Source organism: Uranotaenia lowii, chromosome 3 (assembly GCF_029784155.1).
Source record: "Uranotaenia lowii strain MFRU-FL chromosome 3, ASM2978415v1, whole genome shotgun sequence".
Classification (NCBI taxonomy): domain Eukaryota; kingdom Metazoa; phylum Arthropoda; class Insecta; order Diptera; family Culicidae; genus Uranotaenia; species Uranotaenia lowii.
This window is the reverse complement of record NC_073693.1, coordinates 97,151,466-97,170,104: the sequence shown is the minus strand read 5'-3', so window position 1 is coordinate 97,170,104 and position 18,639 is coordinate 97,151,466. Positions and strand designations below refer to the sequence as shown.

Here is an 18,639-nt window from a genome sequence, read left to right as displayed (position 1 = left end):
ACATAAGTGCGAGAGTTCATTATTTTGATCAAGTTTTTTTTCCTATACTTTCATTCGGCAGTGGTCTACAAACGAATCGAATATAGTGCGAGCACCTCTGAACTCTCGAACCGCGACAGTCTTACGTGATTAGTGATAACAGTTCGAACAAATTCCCTGATAAAGACCACCCATACCTCATTTTACAATAGTACAAACCCCCCGAGCGTAATTCACTCTTATCGGAGGAATCCGGATAGAAGGGCCATGGTGAGGCCAGTTTGTTGAACGAGAAAAAGTGTTGTTTTTTCCCTGCTGCTACTAATAAAAGTGACAAGCCAGAGCGAATTCGATGGTTGAGTAATTTGGCCGTAGGTTATCCAACCCACTCATGAATGGTTCCCGTTGAGAAGTTTTGGTACCCTAGAGCGACTTCCTTGTAAGTGACGAAGTTATTTCAAATTGTTTTTCGGTAAGTAAATTAATAAGTTTATCCAAATTATACTTTTAAGCAAATCTCATTAATTGATACTACAGCTGTTAAAAATAAACGAGGAAATCCAATTGTTCGGGGCCACGCGTTAAGGAACCGAACGTACTTACTGCGTGGTAATTTCGAAATTGATAATACATGCTAGGCGGCGCGGCGTGCGAATGTTGAATTATAATTAAAATTAAAACGACGACTTTAATTATCATTCACTTTGCTTTGATTTGTGTGCCATCACTCAATTGGCCGTGTTTGGCTTTCGATTTCAAGTGGCTGATCGACGTACCTACTTGGTTAATATACACAGCTTATTTGCAGTGCTTGTTTTTTTTTCTCAGAACTGAATTAAATTAATCATAGAATATGTCTGGAAGGATGACTGAAAATTCCAGACATTCATTGACTATCAACAGGTCAACTTCGAGAAAAAGTCAGTACCCTAAATATGAACTGAAATTTAAGACCCATATTGTATACAGCATGTACTAGATTTGAGATTTTATATGAAACCGAAGTTATAACGTTGGTAACGATCGACTAGAATATTGGAAAATTCAAAGATTTAAGATCACATTAATTTATATGAGCTCTTAAGAGTTCAAATATTTTATTCAATCAGAAATTGATATGAACGTCAATAAAGTTTTCTATTTGGTTCAAACACACGTTCGATTTTTTTCTTCTGGCTTTTCAAATTGAGAATGGCAATGTTTTGTTTGGACAATTGCAACATTTTGTTCGGTGAAATTCGCTTTGATTTTTTTTTTTAATTTATACAACCGTTTTGTAGTTTCTATAGTATTAGTTTTTCAGCAAAAAGAAATTTTATCATCTTTACAAAAATATTTAAAAAAAATTAACAAGATTCTCAAGTGACGAAAATATCATAACTTTGGAGTACCGAAGTTGCAGTTGGGGTGTCGGAATTTCCTAATATCCTTTATTTTTGAATCATCGATGTTGTTATATCCAGATTTGGTCGCGATTCGACCAGACCGAACTGAACGCCATAAACTTGATTTCGAGAAAATCGAGTTCAAAGTTCACAGCCCTACCAATAGATACCATTTTATTAGATATCTTATTTAATCATTTTACCATCACATTTAGACTTTTATAAAGCCGACGAGCATATACTGGTCGATTTCTGATTACTCAATAAGCAGTAAACTGAATTTTTATAGCATTATGTTTGCACCCAGTTCATTCTGGTCGAACTAAAATGTTTGAAAAATTACCATGCGCTATCATTTGACTGGGCAATTTGTTCTAAACGTAGGAGCCTACTAATAGGCGCTTTACGAACAGCACCCAACGAGTATGGGTGGTGCTTGGAAAATGTTTTTTTTCGTTCAGCCAGAGTGAACCGAGCCATACAAATTTCGCACTTTTGAAGTCCGGAATATCTTTGATTGTTTCTTACCGGTTGCGTTCTGAACGACAGTAAGCAATAAAATAAAGTATCTTTCATCGTTAAATGTTAAAAATTCTAACATCCTCTTGAGTAAATTGGAAAACAATACTCAAGGGATTCGGTTCAGTCTGGCGGAGCGAAATTTTAACAAATGCTTACAATCCGAAATATAAAGTTTTTAGCCACGGGAACGTTTTTTATCATTTAATTTATGAGATATTAGTTCGAGGCGAGTCGAAGAACTGTTTTGAATCGAAAAAACCAACACACATAAGATTATTTCGCACAAAATTAGTTTTCATGACCAAAACAGACTTTTTGTCTTTACCTCTAAGGTGGCTCTCAGTTCACTTTGGCGCAACGCGTTTTTACCATTTCCACTGTCTACAACATTGAAATTTTCTAATAAAATCAGAAAAAATAGGAAAAATGTTCTGATTTTCATTGGACAGGTAGTTTATCATGTTTCACATCCGCTACCATAGATAACTCAATTTTTTTCAAATTGGCGTTCAGTTCGGTCTGGTCGAATCCCGGCCATTTATCCAAAACATGACCCAAGAACTTAATCCGCGTTTGGTCAAACTCACATTTGGTCGTATTCAGAGTTTTATTGTTTGCGTTCAATATTCGTAAAACATGTGCTACAGGTTTCCGAAATTCAATTTGTGTTTCCGCAAATAGGAGAATGCACAATCTTGTTTTCCACTTTCTCAAGAATTCGCGCCATTTTCCGCTGGAAGATTTCGGGTGAACACTTCACCCCAAATGTAAGCCGAGTGAACCGATAGATTCCGTCTTCTGCTAGAAAAGTAGTTAGATCACGTAATTCGGAATAGCAACGCAATTTTTGCCGTGTAAACATGTACTACAGTTTCCCGAAGTTCAATTAGTGTTTCCGCAAATAGGAGAATGCACAATCTTGTTTTCCACTTTCTCAAGAATTCGCGCCATTTCTCGCTGGAAGATGTCGGGCGAACACTTCACCCCAAATGTAAGCCGAGTGAACCGATAGATTCCGTCTTCTGGGAGAAAAGTCAGAAAAGTAGTTAGATCACGTGATTCATTTCTTAATTCCAGATGGTAATACGCATTGGACAAGTTTAATTTAGAAAAATACCTGGTTCCGTGCAATCTAAGTTTCATCTCTTCAAGCAGAGGCAATCGATAATATTGCTCTATTTGGAGCGCGCATATCAACGACTAAGCGAAAATCGTTCTTGCTCCAATCAGGAGCTGAAACAACCTTTTCAATAATTCCCCTTGTTTCCATATCTTATGATATGTGTGTATCACCAAACCAAATAGCGACGGTTTTACTAGCGACACTTTTCACTAGCGAGATTCCTGTCATACGCAGGTTTGTTAAGCCTAGTCCACACCAGGCAACATGAACTGCGATGTTTGTTATGAGACGAACTTTGTTGTCTGTTGTTGTTATTGGAAACATGAGACGGTCTCAGTGTCTCCCGGAGAAAATGGGAGACGCTGAGACCGTTTCGAGACCAACCGTCTCCTAGTGTGGACTAGGCTTTAGTCTTTCTTTTTAGTCCAGTAGGCTTTTTCAATGTTTGTTTACATTATTTGCTGTTCATTTTCCTTAGGTCATCAATCGCATGCTTCGAGTCTCCTACACGCTCTTTTTTTTAAACTCAAAATTAAGTATTTTTGATTCAAAACAGCAGCTCGGTGGCTTCCCTCAACTTTGAGTTTGACTAGGCAATAGCAAAACTAAGTTCTGATAGGCATACTCAATACTAAGTTCGGCAGCCGAACTCGGATTTATCCTTTTTTTCGAGGGTAGCTGATTTTCAGGGAATTAAAGGATGATTAAAATTTGTTGTACCCGGATGTTGCTGTTCCGGTTCATTGCATTGCAATTACAGAGCGGTGGAAAGTTTTGACATTCCCGGTCAAAGAAAACTTCCGGATGTTACTTCCCACGGGAAGTAAACAACATCCGGAAGTTTCCGGACATTCCAAGCCGCTCACCATATGATGACAATGACGGACAGAATTTTAGGCTGACACGGTGAACATGCATTTCATTATGAAGTTCCTTCATAGTCTTCCGGTAATTGTTCCGGAAAGACAAAATTTTGCGACGTGTTCGTTGGTTGCTGTTCTGGTTCGGACTGAACTCGCTAAGTGTTTTCAGTCCAACAAAGAGAGTTCAATTTTTAGTTCATAAGGTTGAACTCAGCTTTGATCCCTCGCAGAAGGAAAAAAAGGGATCAATTTTAAGTTCGCAGTTCGAACTCCGTTTTGATCCATCGCAAGGAGGAAAAAGGGTACTTAACTTTAAGTTCATAGAATCGAACTTTGTTTTGAACCTCGGTCATACTTAATTTTGAGTTAAAAAAAATAGCGTGTACACCCAAGATAATCCGCACAGCGTTGCTACGTGAGAATCTACATAATTTTTATCCAATTGATTTTCACGTTGTTTCGACCAATACAACAGATGAACGCACCTCAATAAGAATTTGTACTTTATGAAATTCAGCTACAATTTACGCGAATTTCAAGTGAGCGCGATACGATGTGAAGATGAAAAATACATAAAATAATTTTAGTTTGGAAATTAAATTGGGGTTGATTTAGTTAATGCTTTTTTCTCTGTTGAATTTATCAAAATAAATAAAAGTTTTATTCAATTTAAACTGTTTACACTATATTGTTCAAAACAAAACAAAAACGCTATCACTGCACTGATAAGCTGATAAAAATAAATTGGATTTCCGCTAGCTCTAGCGGCCCTGTTTACTTTGGTTTTCAAAATCCTGAAAAAGAAAAAGCTTATTTCATAAATAGCTAAAAAAAATTAGAAATGAAAAATAACTCACCATTTACGATGCGTGCATAATACCCACTGGCATCCCAAGTAACATTTAAAGTTTTTTAGCAGGGTACTAGACCAAGTTAAGGTTTCATAAGAGGCTTAAAGCGTCTTACAAAACAATCGGTGTTACTAGGGATTCGTTCCAGCACACACGAAGCTCTTCCTTCTCAATGTGCCGGAACTTCTTTTATCGTACCACTTTTCGACCTGTGGGGAAAACCCAAGCAACCAAAAGTCTCGTTAAAAAGGTCAAACACAGCTTAATCAGCATAATCAATGTGCTGGAGTTCCTTTTATTCAGCTCAAAATTGAAGTTCTTATTGAAACTTTGAAGTTCCATTACAAATTTGAAAGGCCTTTTGTTCAGCTCCCAAGTAATCGTTCAATCAGCAAAAATAAAAAAAATCTCACCACCTCAATTCATCTGACCTAATTGCTTTGTTTTTGACTTCGATACATGCCGGCACGCACGCCAATTCTGCTACTTATTTATTTTATTTGCTTACTCAAGCAATCAAACAACCTAATGAAAAAAATTAGTCCTGATACCAGATTTGAACTGCAACCCTTCGAGATGATAGCCAAACACGCTGCCACGACGCCACGCCTAGATGTTGCCTTACCGACAGCTAAAATTAGAAGTGGTAATACCTGCAAGGGAAGCCAGCGGCCAGCAGCGAAGACGCATGTTAATTATTGCTCAGAAACATTATGAAACGGCATATAAATCAAACATCTGTTAAATCAATATCGGTTTAAAAAAATTTAATTCTAATTCGAATCCTTTACGAGTTAACTTTAAGTTGTTCTGAGTTGAGAGATTTCAATATAAATTATACGTTTCAACAGTTTCTAAGCTACAAAAAATGATTTATTGATTATATGCCCTTTTGTGATTTATGTTCACATTTCATATTCATGAAATGGCGGACATGTCTCAAAAAAGGCTATTTGAGGAAATTCTTTGAACTTGAAGTCCATGGAAGGCTATTTGAGACCAAATTTGTAACTTTTATACTGAATGGATGACATGTCACAAAAAAGGCTATTTGAGGAACTTCTTGAAACCTTAAATCCATGGAAGGCTATTTGAGGAACTTTTTGTAACTATCATGTTCGAATTCGAGAAAATTTGGTCCCGATTCCCTTTGGAACCTTTGTTCAGCAAAATTCGAACTTTGGAGGCACGCGTTTAAGTAGATATGGGACTTTTGGTTGCTTGGCGATATATATTCTCTGTCAGCGCGGATCAATTTTTTTTGCTTTGACTTACCCTTTTCTTTCGATCTACACGGGCGTAAAAATTTCAGCATCAGTTCGTTGATAAGGTTCTGAAAAAACCACGGAATTACGGAAAAAACGTCCAAACTAATTTTCACAACTCAAACAAAGCTCAACAAACTGATTGATGCCAGCTCTTTTTCTTATAAGAATTTATAACCAAACGTTTGAGAAAATTGCTCCATTACAATGCATTGTTTTCAGAAGCCATTCCCTTAGACTTTACGTAAAATTCACATTTTACGTGAGTTTTCATTACGTCGTATGAAACAAAATTAAAAAAAAGAGTTTTATTACGAAAAAATACGAAAACTGACATAAACTAGTCGCAACTTATTTCCATTTAGAATAATTCTAGTCTGAAAAACATATTCTATATGTGAAATACAAATTTTACAGAAGTATTGAAACTTTTACAGCAGTTTTCTGTGAATTCTTAAGATATTTCATACGACGTGATGAAAGCTCACGCGAGACATGTTTACAGGTAACTGAATCAAATTTTGGTGAGGAACTTTCAGGTTCACAGCTGCGTTAAGACTACAGCGACCTTTAGTTCTCCCATAGTCGATGAATTTAAGCTACTGAAAATAATGCTGGCGTCGGATATCTCTCACTCTCCAATCTCAATTTACTCTTCCGTTATAAGTTTCTTCAAGAAATTTATGACCGAGTATCGAGTATACTTTCTATCCGCGATCGACGAAGGTTTTATAGCGCCAGCACTAAATTTTACTTCGGATGTCCGGACTTCCGACTTCCGAAGAAGAAAAGTGAATTACTAGATTGTCGGAAATCTGTGTTTTGCTGCCAGTTTAACAGCGACGTTTATAGAAATTTGATTTAAATGGAATTTAAATGGACAATGCTCTTGTTTGACCGAACACTATGGTACTCCTAAAAAAATAAACACAGTTTTTTTTAGTTTTCTTTAGAGTTAAAATCAATATAAAATTATATAAATACAACGTTTAAGTAATAAGTTTAAAATAGTTTTTTGTGTGTCTGTTATTTTTGAAGGCATAAAAAATGCAGGTCCTAAGCAAATTGACTTCCGTCCCGGTGACGTGCCACGAGTACGTGCACCCCTGGACTCCATCATGTCGAATAGCGACGGCCGAGTTCTTCATCATCGCAGTCCAGGATAGCTTCCGTATATATCTAGCAGTTTACATGGTAAGAAAAACTGTCTCAGAGCTTTGATTTTCTAACCAAAAGCTAACTTCCATATTGTCTGAATAGCTCTCTCTTGCGATGCGGGGACGCATCCCTACATTCGACCAACTGAAACGCACAATACGCGGGCTACTGCAATCGACTGCCTTCCTCACGACTTCTGCATTCAGCTACGCAATGTTCCTATGCATCCTTCGACACCTTCAGGGTTCGTTCAACTTCTATACAGCGTCCTACATTCCGGCCTTTATTGCTGCATTTGTGTCGATTCTGGTCGAACGACCTTCCCGGCGAGGTCTTCTCTGTCTTTACGTATCGAACGTAGCCACCGAAACCGGTTGGAACATCCTGAAATCGCGAGGACTGGTGCGGTCACTTCCGTTCGGGGAGATTATGATTTTTGGTCTATCGACGGCCACGCTTCTCTACTTCTACCGATTGAACCGACAGAAAGACTACAAGGACTCGATGTTTGACGTTTTTCGGTTCGCCCTGGGGGATAGCGACGTTATGCGAGAGGAAGATGCTGACAGTGGAATACGACGGAGGGAAAGTCGACCGAGAACTCAGAGGCCTTCATCGGAGAGACCGGGTTCATCGTATGGTTTTATCCAAGCAGCGGTCAGAGCCTATCTGAATATTATATCCAAGTTCAAATCGATGGCTAAACATGAGCTGTGTCGACATCGGCACAGCTGTGCCTACAATACCGTGGCTGGTGGAGTTCGAATGTTTTCCATAGGACTGGGCATCCAGCTGGTGATGAAGGTACTCTTTCAAGCCAAACGAGTCATCCGGAAGCCACAGCTGCTTCGGAAAACCTTCTTCAGCAAAGGAGTTGTCAAGCTGGGACTGTTCCTGGGAGGATTCACGTCACTTTATAAGGTAAGGATTGTTTTTTTAAATTAATGGTTTTATGTTTATATTCGTTTCAATTTTTCTTGCAGTTGTCTTCCTGTCTGTTGCGACATCTTACGAACACCGATAAGGCAGCATTCGCCATTCCTAGCGGTCTGATTGCTAGTGTAGCTTTCGGATTCTACCAAGACACTACCATAGCGTTGTACATAATGTGGAAAACCCTGCAGGTAAAAGTGTTTCGTTATATTTTTTTTATGAAGTAGTTTTTTTTTCTGAGAATTTACAACTTTGTGGAATTCTTCCTCGTTAATGAAGTAGGATAAACTTTAGTAATTTTTAAACAATGGTTTTGTTTAATTTCACTCGTTGTTTTGTTGGCGGCAAACCTGACGAAAGTACTCACACGTGCTTGTGACGCAGCAATCACGAGGAGAGCTAATCGTGGAAACCCACATCCACCAATTTATTGGTGGACTGAGGAAATCGCGAATTTGCGTGCCAGTTGCCTTCGCGCTTGGCGAAACATGCAGACAGCACGAACTCAAACGGAGGGAGACGAGCGCAGGCTGCTTTTCAAAAATGCGAAAAAAAACCTCTGCAAGGCAATAAAAAAAGGGCAGGTTTAAGGAAACTTTTTCTTGATGCCAATAACCGATCATGGGGTGATGCTCCTACACGATAGTCATGGCAAAAAACAAAAGCGGTAGCGCTCCACTTGAAACGTGCCCCAACAAACTGAGAGAAATAACGAGAGAGAGCTGTTCCATCTAAATAATGTCAATAGCTGGCATAGCACGAGTCCCGTACGACGGAGTTAATATCGGTGGAAGAACTGCGTGACATTGTAAAATCCCTTCAGCTGGAAAAGGGTCCTGGTCCAGATGGTATCCCGAACATTGAACGCGATTATGGAATTTCCCGAAATGTTTCGATCGTCAAATTTGTACTAAGGAATGGATGTTTTCAGAGGTTTAGAAACGACAGAAGCTGGTTCTGCTGCCCACACCAGGAAAGCCATTGGGAAACCCATCGGCGTACAGGCCTATATGCCTACTGGATACGGTTGGAAAGGTTCTGAGAAAAGTGATCGTGAATCGAAACCACCTAGGGCGAAGCCCAGCAAACATAAAATCGCATTAAAATGATAACTTAAGTCATTAAAAACGTTACTGCGAATCATCATTCCAACTAACGCAAGTAAAAGGTCGTAAAAATCGTTACTCACAGTCGGATTAAATGGTTTAAATCGGATATGATAAAAAGTCCGCCATGTTTGCAGATTTTGAAGACGATTTCGTTCCTTTCCTTTCTCCCGCGTGGGTCAAGTGAGAGAACAGCTTTGTTGTTCTCTCTGCGACCATTAGTGCAACCAGATTGCTAAAAATCATAGTGTGTATTTGCAAGAACTGCCCAATAACAGAGGCAGTAAATATTCTCGCTGGCAACCGTTCGCATGCATCGAGAGAAAATACTTGTGCTCTCTTGCATTCTTTCAGTATGTAAAGTCTGTTTCACATAGAATCTGGTCGCATCTTTTCATTTACTGCAGCGCCCTTAGTTGTCACATCGCGAATCTATTGATAGCGTTTTGATCCGGATGGTTTGTTTACTTAGTGGTGAAAGTTTCATCAAGATTGAAGCAGTTAGTCAAAAGTTATCTACGATGGAACGCGAAAGGCGAGAGAAAATTCTGCACACTCACGTAGAGAAACCGACGTGGTCAGGGGTTAAGGTAGCGAAATTCCTAAAATATCCAAAATCGACTGTGAATTCTGTGCTCCAACGTTACCGGGAGACCCTTACGGTGGATCGAGCAAAACAACCCAGGCGTAAAAGTGGAATATATGACCGGAAGCTGCGAGCAAAGGTAATTCGATCAGTTCACAATAATCCTGGAATCTCCTTGCGTGATTTGGCGAAAAAGTTCAAGACGAACCACAGTACAGCTCGACGAGTTTGTTTGCGAGAAGGCTTGCGGTCGTATCCTTAGGAAGCGTAAAGGGAATGTTGCGGGTAGATTCAAGTTTGTTTTTGCAGATAAACTTGCTCGTAAGTTGATGATTTGGCAAGGGATCTGTAGTTGTTGGAAGAAGACTAAGATTTTCATCACTGGGGACACAATGAATGGAAATGTTTACAAAGAAGAATGTCTCCAGAAGAGGGTTTTGCCATTCATTCGGTTCCACAAAGGTCCGATGAAGTTCTGGCTGGCCACTACAGCCGGGATGCCGTTTAGTGGTATAAGGAGAACAAGATCGATTTTATTGAAAAAGTATCAATCCACCAAACTGTCCGGATTTTCGTCCCATCGAAAAATATTGGGCAATAGTTAAGGGCAAACTGAACAAATGTGGCAGAACCATAAAAAAACCCGCTCAAATGGAAAAGTGGTGGAACAAGATGGCGAATGAGCTTACCAGCAGTACTGTGCAGAAAATGATGGGGGGTATCACAAAAAAAGTTCGAAAATTTATCCAAAAAGCTGACGAATGATTTTTATGTATTTTTTTCCCTTAAAGTGCAATAAGAACCCTACAAAATTACATTTTTACTTTTGTTGTACGTTATTTCTTTGCGGAGAAATGATCTATTTTATCCGACCATATTCTATGTGAAACAGACTTTATGAATATGGTGTCGAATATCGCCCAAATCGTAAACTCTTATCGTTTTAACCAGAAGTTGAAAATATGTACGTATATTGCCTCCACTTTGGTGGGTAAATGCTGTTTTTTCGAGTTTCATTCAATTATTCTATAACGTATATGAGACGTATAACAAAGTTGTTGAGAAATATACCTACAAAAATGTTTGCTGGGAGGCGGGCTTTTCAACAATCCATTCGGCTTTTGAAAAGGGTGATGCCTAATCGACGCCGTACGAACTGTCATTGAAACGGCTGATAAAGTCAGACTCAAGAAGAGAAGAGGGGATCGCTTTTGTGCGGTAGTAACACTGGAAATGCGTAACGCCTTCTGTAGAGTCAGGTGGGAAGCGATTGGATACCGAAACATCTGTGCAAATTAGTTGAAATCTATTTTCAGAACCGTAAACTACAATACATGATGAGTGGATGATTTCAGGGAATGGATGTTACAGCTAGAATACCGCAAGGGTCGATACTGGGCCCGGTTCTGTGGAATATTGCGTACGATGAGATGCTGACATTGAGCCTGCCAGAGGGATTAAAGTTGGTTGGTTTCGCGGACGACGTCGTGCTACTAGCGACGGGTTACTCAACAGAAATCGTTTAGCTAAGAGCTTCAGAGGCTGAAGAAGTGGGGGAGAGCTAAGTGCACTCCAAGAGTTTGCAGCTGGCTCACCAAAAAAACCGAGATGATCCTGATATCAAACCTGATTTCAACGTAAACAGGCAGGATTACAGTTGGATCATGAACTATCGAATCAAAGCACGGGCTTAAATAAACGCCACGTTTAGGATGTTTGCAAGAAGGCGGCAACAGCAACGGCCGCACTTACGAGGATAATGACGATCAACTCGGAGATAGGAAGTAGTCAGCGGAGGGTAATGCCCATTTCGGTTTTGTTGGTGGAGGACTCCTATTGCTACGAAAATACAGGCACGCAAAACATTTGAACACGCCAGGGATATCTCTATGGCCTGTTGGACAGCTCAGTATGAGGATGGTGAACCCATCGTTTGATCCCAAACATCAAGGAGTGGATGGAGAGAATGCATGGCGAAGTGGATTTCTATATGACACAATGACACAGACTTGTCATAGATACTTCATGAAGTATCACCACAGGTTCGGACATGTAGACTTGCCGTTCTACCCGGCATGCGGGTGACGCGGACGAGACATCCGAATACATGGTATTCTATTGTCCAAGATTTGAAGGAGAACGTGCCAACATATTCGCCGACTGCGGACCAGACACGACAGCCGACAACATGTTGAAGAAGATGTGTGATAACATCAAGAGTTGGCATACAGTCTGCGATTAGCTAGCCCGGAAAATCACTGCCCTGCAAAAGAGTTAGAGAATGACGCAAATTGCGATCGACGTAGGATAACCTAACTTTACTAAGCTGAATGAGTCCGAAGCTATCAAATTAACTACGCTAAACTATCAGCGCAGTTGATCGGACCACGACGTGAAGACGACCTCGGCCGGCCAGGGTGATATTTAATTTAAATATGAACTTTTTAGCGAGTGTTGCATTAGTAGCACGTATGCGCGAATTAGACCTCTCTTCCGGAGTATTGCCTTAGGGCAATTACGGTTAGATTAGGGTTATGGTCTGAGGTCCCAGGTGGAGTTCATTGCGTATGTATATACGGATGAGCCATCGATCGAGACCTTGTCATTACTGGACAAGCGGGTTCGGTCGGTCTAAATGAGAATCGAACTCACAACAAATTTTTATATCGTCTTGCCAATCCGACATCTTAACCAGTGTACTACCTCCTAAATCAAGCAAATATTGGCGCTTGAGAACACAATTCACACAATCAGCTGCACCTGATTATTCTTTCAGATGACCTACAACTGGGGCATCGAGAAGGGCTACGTACCAAAGATTCCCGGCTTCACCGTGTTCCTGTACTGTGCTAGTACAGCTTTACTCTTCCACGCGGCCACACTGGAACCGATGAACCTGCGACCCAGCTACTGGAAGTTCCTGCACTCGATTTCCGGCGCAAGGTGACCACTGACATGTTCTTCCTTTTTTAACACCATCTTTTAACTCTTTTTTTTTTAAATTTTAATTCCACAGAATCAGCGTCATGGACCGAAGCGGATTCGATGTGTACGGTCTAGGAACCAGTCAGCAAATTGCGGAGGCAGTTCGATTGTACAAAACTCCAGCGGTGCTCCAATTCAGACTGTAGAACGTTCCGATGTGGGTATCTTTTCTTCAATAATCGAGAAGAAATTGTGGTATGAAAATGACGGCCTTAAAATGTGAGAAAAATTTTAGTTGTTAAGCGATTAGGCGTACTTTTACAATGGCATTCAAACTACACTCATGCGACCCTTATTGCAGTTAGGTTTGTTTCCGGCTTTAAAAACCCAGTTCAAGATTGCGTTCGCTTGGAAAAGCGAAAAAGTCATGCGGCTGCTGGTCTGGTGCGCCTAACAGTTAGTTTAGAGATCAAAAGCACATATTTTATGTAATGTGGCGCAGGGAATATATTTCTAATCGAGCTTTGTTTTTGTATATACTTTCTGTTTTTGATTTTATACAAGAGTATTCGAATTGTTTTTTAGGTTTCCAAATAAATTTTTGGTACGTGGAAATTATTCATTTACATATTTTTTAAAAAAGAATTCCTTATTTCTTCTAGCAATGTCAAAGATATCACAATTTGTGTACCTAAATTTTGTAGAATTTATTCACGATGGACATTCGGCGCACTCGGTTTTTCTGTTCCCGGAGTTTGATTTCATCCGGGCTCCACGATCTAGCTGGGATTATTTGTTCATGGGTACTTTCGGGATCTGTTATGGATGTGGCTGAAGTCTTCCGCTGGTAAGTTCCTGGGGTTTGTGATCTTGCTTGAAATCGGGCATCTATTAATGGAGCTTTTGGAATCGGTTTTTTGGGGTACATCGTGTTGGAAAAAAGATTTGTTTTGGTTGATTAAGCGAAAAAGTCTGGGACGTATGTATCGTTAGAAACAGGCGTATGGGTTCTTTGATCCTAGAAAACGAAGCTTATAAGCAATACTCAAAGCGCGTTTTGTTGAATCAGCAGCATGTGGAAAAATACCTGTTTAAAAACAAGTATTATCTTGTGAAAAGAGAAGAGCATTCATAATCAGAAAATTTTCAATTTAACATTCAAATACCTAACGTGTGTTTTAATAACACTATATAAGGACCGGCGAGAAAAAAAGTGGGAACAACAGATCTTGCTTCTGCTCTTCACACAAAATAACATTGAACTCAGCCAAACAACATAGGCTCACATCGCCAAATGATAGCACACTAGAAACACTAGAACCTGCCACGCCTAAGGAATCAGGGTTTAACATGCCAGTAGTAGATTATGGAGGCTGAGTTGCTAAGGGGAAGACGAAAAATTGGATATTTAAAGGAGAATCCCACGTCATTCCGCTACACAGGTTTGAGCTGGTTGAGTTATCTTTAAGGTAATTTAGGTATTGTTGTTCAGAAATTAGTATGCAAAAAAATAGCTGAAGCCTGCTTTGTGCTTGCAATGCACATTTAATACAAAAATCAATGACAATCTAATTTTATACCCCGCGCGTGGCTCAAACATATGTAGACTTTCTCTTTATCTTTTACTCTACTCTACAGAAGGCAGAAGACCACAAATCAAAAATAAAAGCAAATCTCATCATCATCATCGGACTAAAACCATGATTTGCTTGTCTATTTGTTATAACCTTTTACAAAATTCGTCAAATGTTACATACAATCATCTTTTATTATCTTTCTTAAACTATTACTCTCTGTATGTGTGGAATACTAAGTTTTTTAACGTAGCCATAGTTTGAGCACATTTAATTTCCCGTGGTAACGAATTACATTTACTAATACCTTTAACACTAGAAGGACCGGCAAATTGAATATACCTATTCGGACCGTGACCGGTCAAAATGACTGGTAAAGGGGAAATTTTTTCTATCAAAATATTTTTTTAATTTTTCTTTTGAAATTATTTTGTTATTAATTCGATAACATTTTTGTTATAAAATTGAAACATTTTTTCACCATGGGTGCCTGGAATCACCTCAGTTTGGCATAGTTGACGAATGCGTGTATGTCATAAAATGAATATGTCAAATAATTATCAAAAAATTGAAACACATTATCAATCTAATAATAAAAAAATGTTAGATGGCTATGGTTACTGACCATGGGTGCACGGTTTCACTTCAGTTTTGTTTTAGTAGATGTTTTCTAGCATCCATCGCTCTGAAGTTTTTCAACCCGATGCCTATAAATTATACCTGATATTGTAGGTTTTGAAGATTTTTTTTTAACTAAGTAGCGCAATTTACCATGGGTGCACGGATTCACCGCCATTCATCCAAAATCAATTTTTTTGCATGTTAAAGGTAAAGAATAAAGACTTTCAAAGATTCAAATGAAAATTTGTGTTATATACATGGTTTTTCACTATGGGTGGACGGATTCACCGCGTTTTAATCAAATATTGGACTTTTTGCAATTTTTTAAAAAAGCATTATTACAAATCTTAACTAAACCAAAGTCAAAATCATGTCTTTCATGTTGAGACATAATGATTTAAATAACGATTTTTATTTTGAACTCCGTTTTTTTCATTCCTGGAAAAGAAATATTTCAATTATATCTTGAAATAATAAATTTATTTATTTATTATTAAAAAACAGGTTTTTGCCATCGTATATTTATCTGATAAGATCTGATCAATATCCAAGAAATTGGAAAACGGTTATCATGGATCGAGTGAATTTTAGGAATTATATGCATCAAGTTATGTCGTGCGACGGAAAACAGTGGAAATAAAAATAATGAATCAACATGGTCAAATGTACACATTGATTTGTTTTTCCTTAAAAGTTTTTTGATTGACTAATGTTGCATTTCAAATGCCTATCATATCTAACTCAAAAATATTTTGTGTTCTGAAGCAAGTTGAAAACTATTTATTTCTATATAATTATCAACGGCGAATTTACAGCCATTCCGTGCACCCATGTTAAAAAATCTTAGCGCCAATGTGGTCTATCAGATAGACTGGCGTGAGTCTAGTCTAGGTATGCCAGGTGTACTGGATTTGATTCCCGGTATCGGCAAGAAAACTCTAGGGTTCAAACCCCGTAAGTTGCCGACAGATAAGATGTGTTTCCTCTTATAATAAGAATGTTCAATCAGTTGCCAGCTTTATACACGGGTGCCGGAATACCTGTAAAGGAACTTGAATTGGAAATTTGTCGAACCTAATAATCTAAGAATGCATGTGAATACATACTTGGGCAGAAACTGCGGTGAATCCGTGCACCCATGGTGGATAACCAACGTATGAAGAATAATCAAATATAAAAAAATCATTTAAAGTGTTCAGTTTCATAGACATAAGGTCTTCAAATTTGAATAAATAAGTACACAATTCATAATTATTTTACTCATACTGTTCAGTATAAAACATATTTATCACCTAAAATTACTCGATTACTCGAATGGACATGTGTTAAAACTAACATAACTTTTACAAATCTTGATGAAATTTCGCCAAATTTTGACAGAAAGTTCGATTATAGTTGAGCAACAAAACAGACCAAAAAAATTGGGAGTCAAGTGCTTGAAGCGCCACACAGCGGTCGACCCGAGAACTTTTTCTAAAAATTTCCATGACTTCGCATCGAAAATCAATAATTTCATAGCTAATGACACACTCCTGCACACCATAAATCAACTAATGCTCTTTGTCTTGAATAGAGTTGTTTTTGACATTTCTCACGCACATTAACTGGCATCCCACTGGCGTGTACGGACGAGACCGGGACAATTAACCTCCAAAAATTTCAGTGCAAAAATCGAGCAGTCGGTCGACGAACATGTTCGTTTTTAAGGTTAATGTTCCCAAAATGAAAAAGTGTCAGTGCAAAGCTCCTAATTATGACACGAATACTACTAGCGGCAAATAGGACTATGTAGATTGCAAATAAAACCAAAAGCAAGCGAAAAAAATTTATCTTGTTTGAGTTATAGGTTTGTGAATTTTACCAGTCATTTTGACTGGTCACGGTCCGAGTGTCCATGACGAAATTTTTTTCGCTTATTAAAAGAGCTAGAAAAATAAAAAAAATACACAGTTTTGTAGAGATTAGAAATTCATGAAAAGTCGTATTTTTTGCGAATTTTTAGAGCGTAGTGTTTAAAAGATATTCAACAAACAAAGTGTCCCACCAGTCATTTTGACTGGTGCGGTCTTTCTAGTGTTAAAATATAATGAATTTAGAGTTGTGCTTCGAAAAAAGTGGGTGTTCTTATTTCTGATGCGTTTGTAGTATTTTATCTATGGATATCATATCCTCTAACTAAACGGTTACTTAACTACGATGGCAAATGATCATTTACTATTTTATAAATGAATACAATTTTTAAATATTTAGTTCTGTGTTTGATAGATAAAACTGCAGAGCGTCCAACAAAAACCGAGAGGAAGTATATCGACTATAAAATTTCAAAATCAGACGCATGCAATCGTGACATTTGTGTTTCATTAGCTGAAAACAGTACACTGAACCCAAATTCACTCTTAAAATACACATGATTTTTCACTTAAAAACAAGGATCCAGTGATTTTCTTCCATTCAAGTGCGACTTATACATTTCACTTGGCAGTCACTTAAATTTCAAGTGAATTCATCCACATTCACTTCAGTCGTCACTTGAATTTGAAGTGAAAAAAATATTCACTTCCCCATCACTTGAATTTCAAGTGAATGTCAGGTTGTAATTGTGTTTATTTTCAGAGTTCAAAATGGCAAATTCTAAAGAGCAGCGTTTAAAGCTTATGCTGGATTTGGATTTTCCCAATTCTTTAATAGGCGATTTTGGCGGTAGTTTGTGTTAAACGTGATGTAAGAAAAAGTTATTTAAAGGTTGTTTCAGTTTGTGGGTTGAACCGGACAGATTTTCTGGTTTGCAGCAGGGAAGATTTAGAAGTCGCACTATCCGCAGTAACCGATCTGCCTTGGGATTACGATGGAATTTTCCTTTCGCCATAAATTTATGACGAAAGCATAATGTAAGTATTTGAAATCGTAGTGCTCTATAAATGTTCTTTTATTTAAAAACGCGAGAGATAATTAACTAGAAACATACTTAGAAACTAAGATAAATTTCACTCGAACGTCATAGTGTAATTCACTTGACCGGTCACTTAAGTGAATTCACCTGACCCATCACTTAAAATTCAAATGAAATTACGTATGGCGAGAATTTATTACAGATATCACTTATTTTTTAAGTGAAAATTATTTGTGCGACTTCAAAATTTTCCCTGCTGCAAACCAGAAAATCTGTCCGGTTCAACCCACAAACTGAAACAACCTTTAAATAACTTTTTCTTACATCACGTTTAACACAAACTACCGCCAAAATCGCCTAGTAAAGAGTTGAGAAAATCCAAATCCAGCATAAGCTTCAAACGCTGCTCTTTAGAATTTGCCATTTTGATCTCTGAACATAAACACAATTACAACCCGACATTCACTTGAAATTCAAGTGATGGGGAAGTGAGTATTTTTTCTCACTTCAAATTCAAGTGACGCCTGAAGTGAATGTGGATGAATTCACTTGAAATTTAAGTGACTGTTTTTAAGTGAAAAATCATGTGTATTTTAAGAGTGAATTTGGGTTCAGTGTATGCGAAAGTGAGGTTAAGCTATGGCTGGCGATACGCAGCTTCCGGATCCGCCGGATTTGAATACGAGACCGACTGGTGCGATTAAGAAAATTATCCAGGAAACGACAATGGAGGAAGGAGCAAGTGCGACGGAGCTGATTAGCAAAAAACGAGAATTTTCGAATTTCAATTACACGGTTACGGATTCCGGACCGTATCGAGTATTTTTCGAGATACGCAGTGGGTCAAACGAAAAAACA

General features: G+C 38.4%; 1 protein-coding gene across 2 annotated transcripts; it reads left to right on the top strand.

Moving 5' to 3' along the window:
- LOC129755597 (transmembrane protein 135-like) lies at nt 1-13,297 on the top strand. Of its 2 annotated transcripts, none has more exons than XM_055752170.1 (6): nt 1-418; nt 7,027-7,182; nt 7,249-8,067; nt 8,130-8,270; nt 12,548-12,714; nt 12,788-13,297. In XM_055752170.1, the coding sequence occupies exons 2-6, from the start codon at nt 7,036-7,038 to the stop codon at nt 12,900-12,902; spliced, it is 1,389 nt and encodes a 462-aa protein (XP_055608145.1). In that variant the 5' UTR covers nt 1-418; nt 7,027-7,035; the 3' UTR covers nt 12,903-13,297. The 2 variants fall into 2 exon arrangements, with proteins under 2 accessions (XP_055608145.1, XP_055608144.1); XM_055752169.1 differs by having other exon boundaries at nt 2-451; nt 12,788-13,296.
- The last annotated feature ends 5,342 nt before the right edge of the window (nt 13,298-18,639 follow it).

Coding starts and splice junctions, on each gene's coding strand:
- LOC129755597 (XM_055752170.1), top strand. CDS start 7,036: ATGCAGGTCCTAAGCAAATTGACTTCCGTCCCGGTGACGTGCCACGAG. Junction 8,068..8,129: donor GATTCACGTCACTTTATAAG/GTAAGGATTGTT, acceptor TTTTTCTTGCAG/TTGTCTTCCTGTCTGTTGCG. Junction 8,271..12,547: donor TAATGTGGAAAACCCTGCAG/GTAAAAGTGTTT, acceptor TTATTCTTTCAG/ATGACCTACAACTGGGGCAT.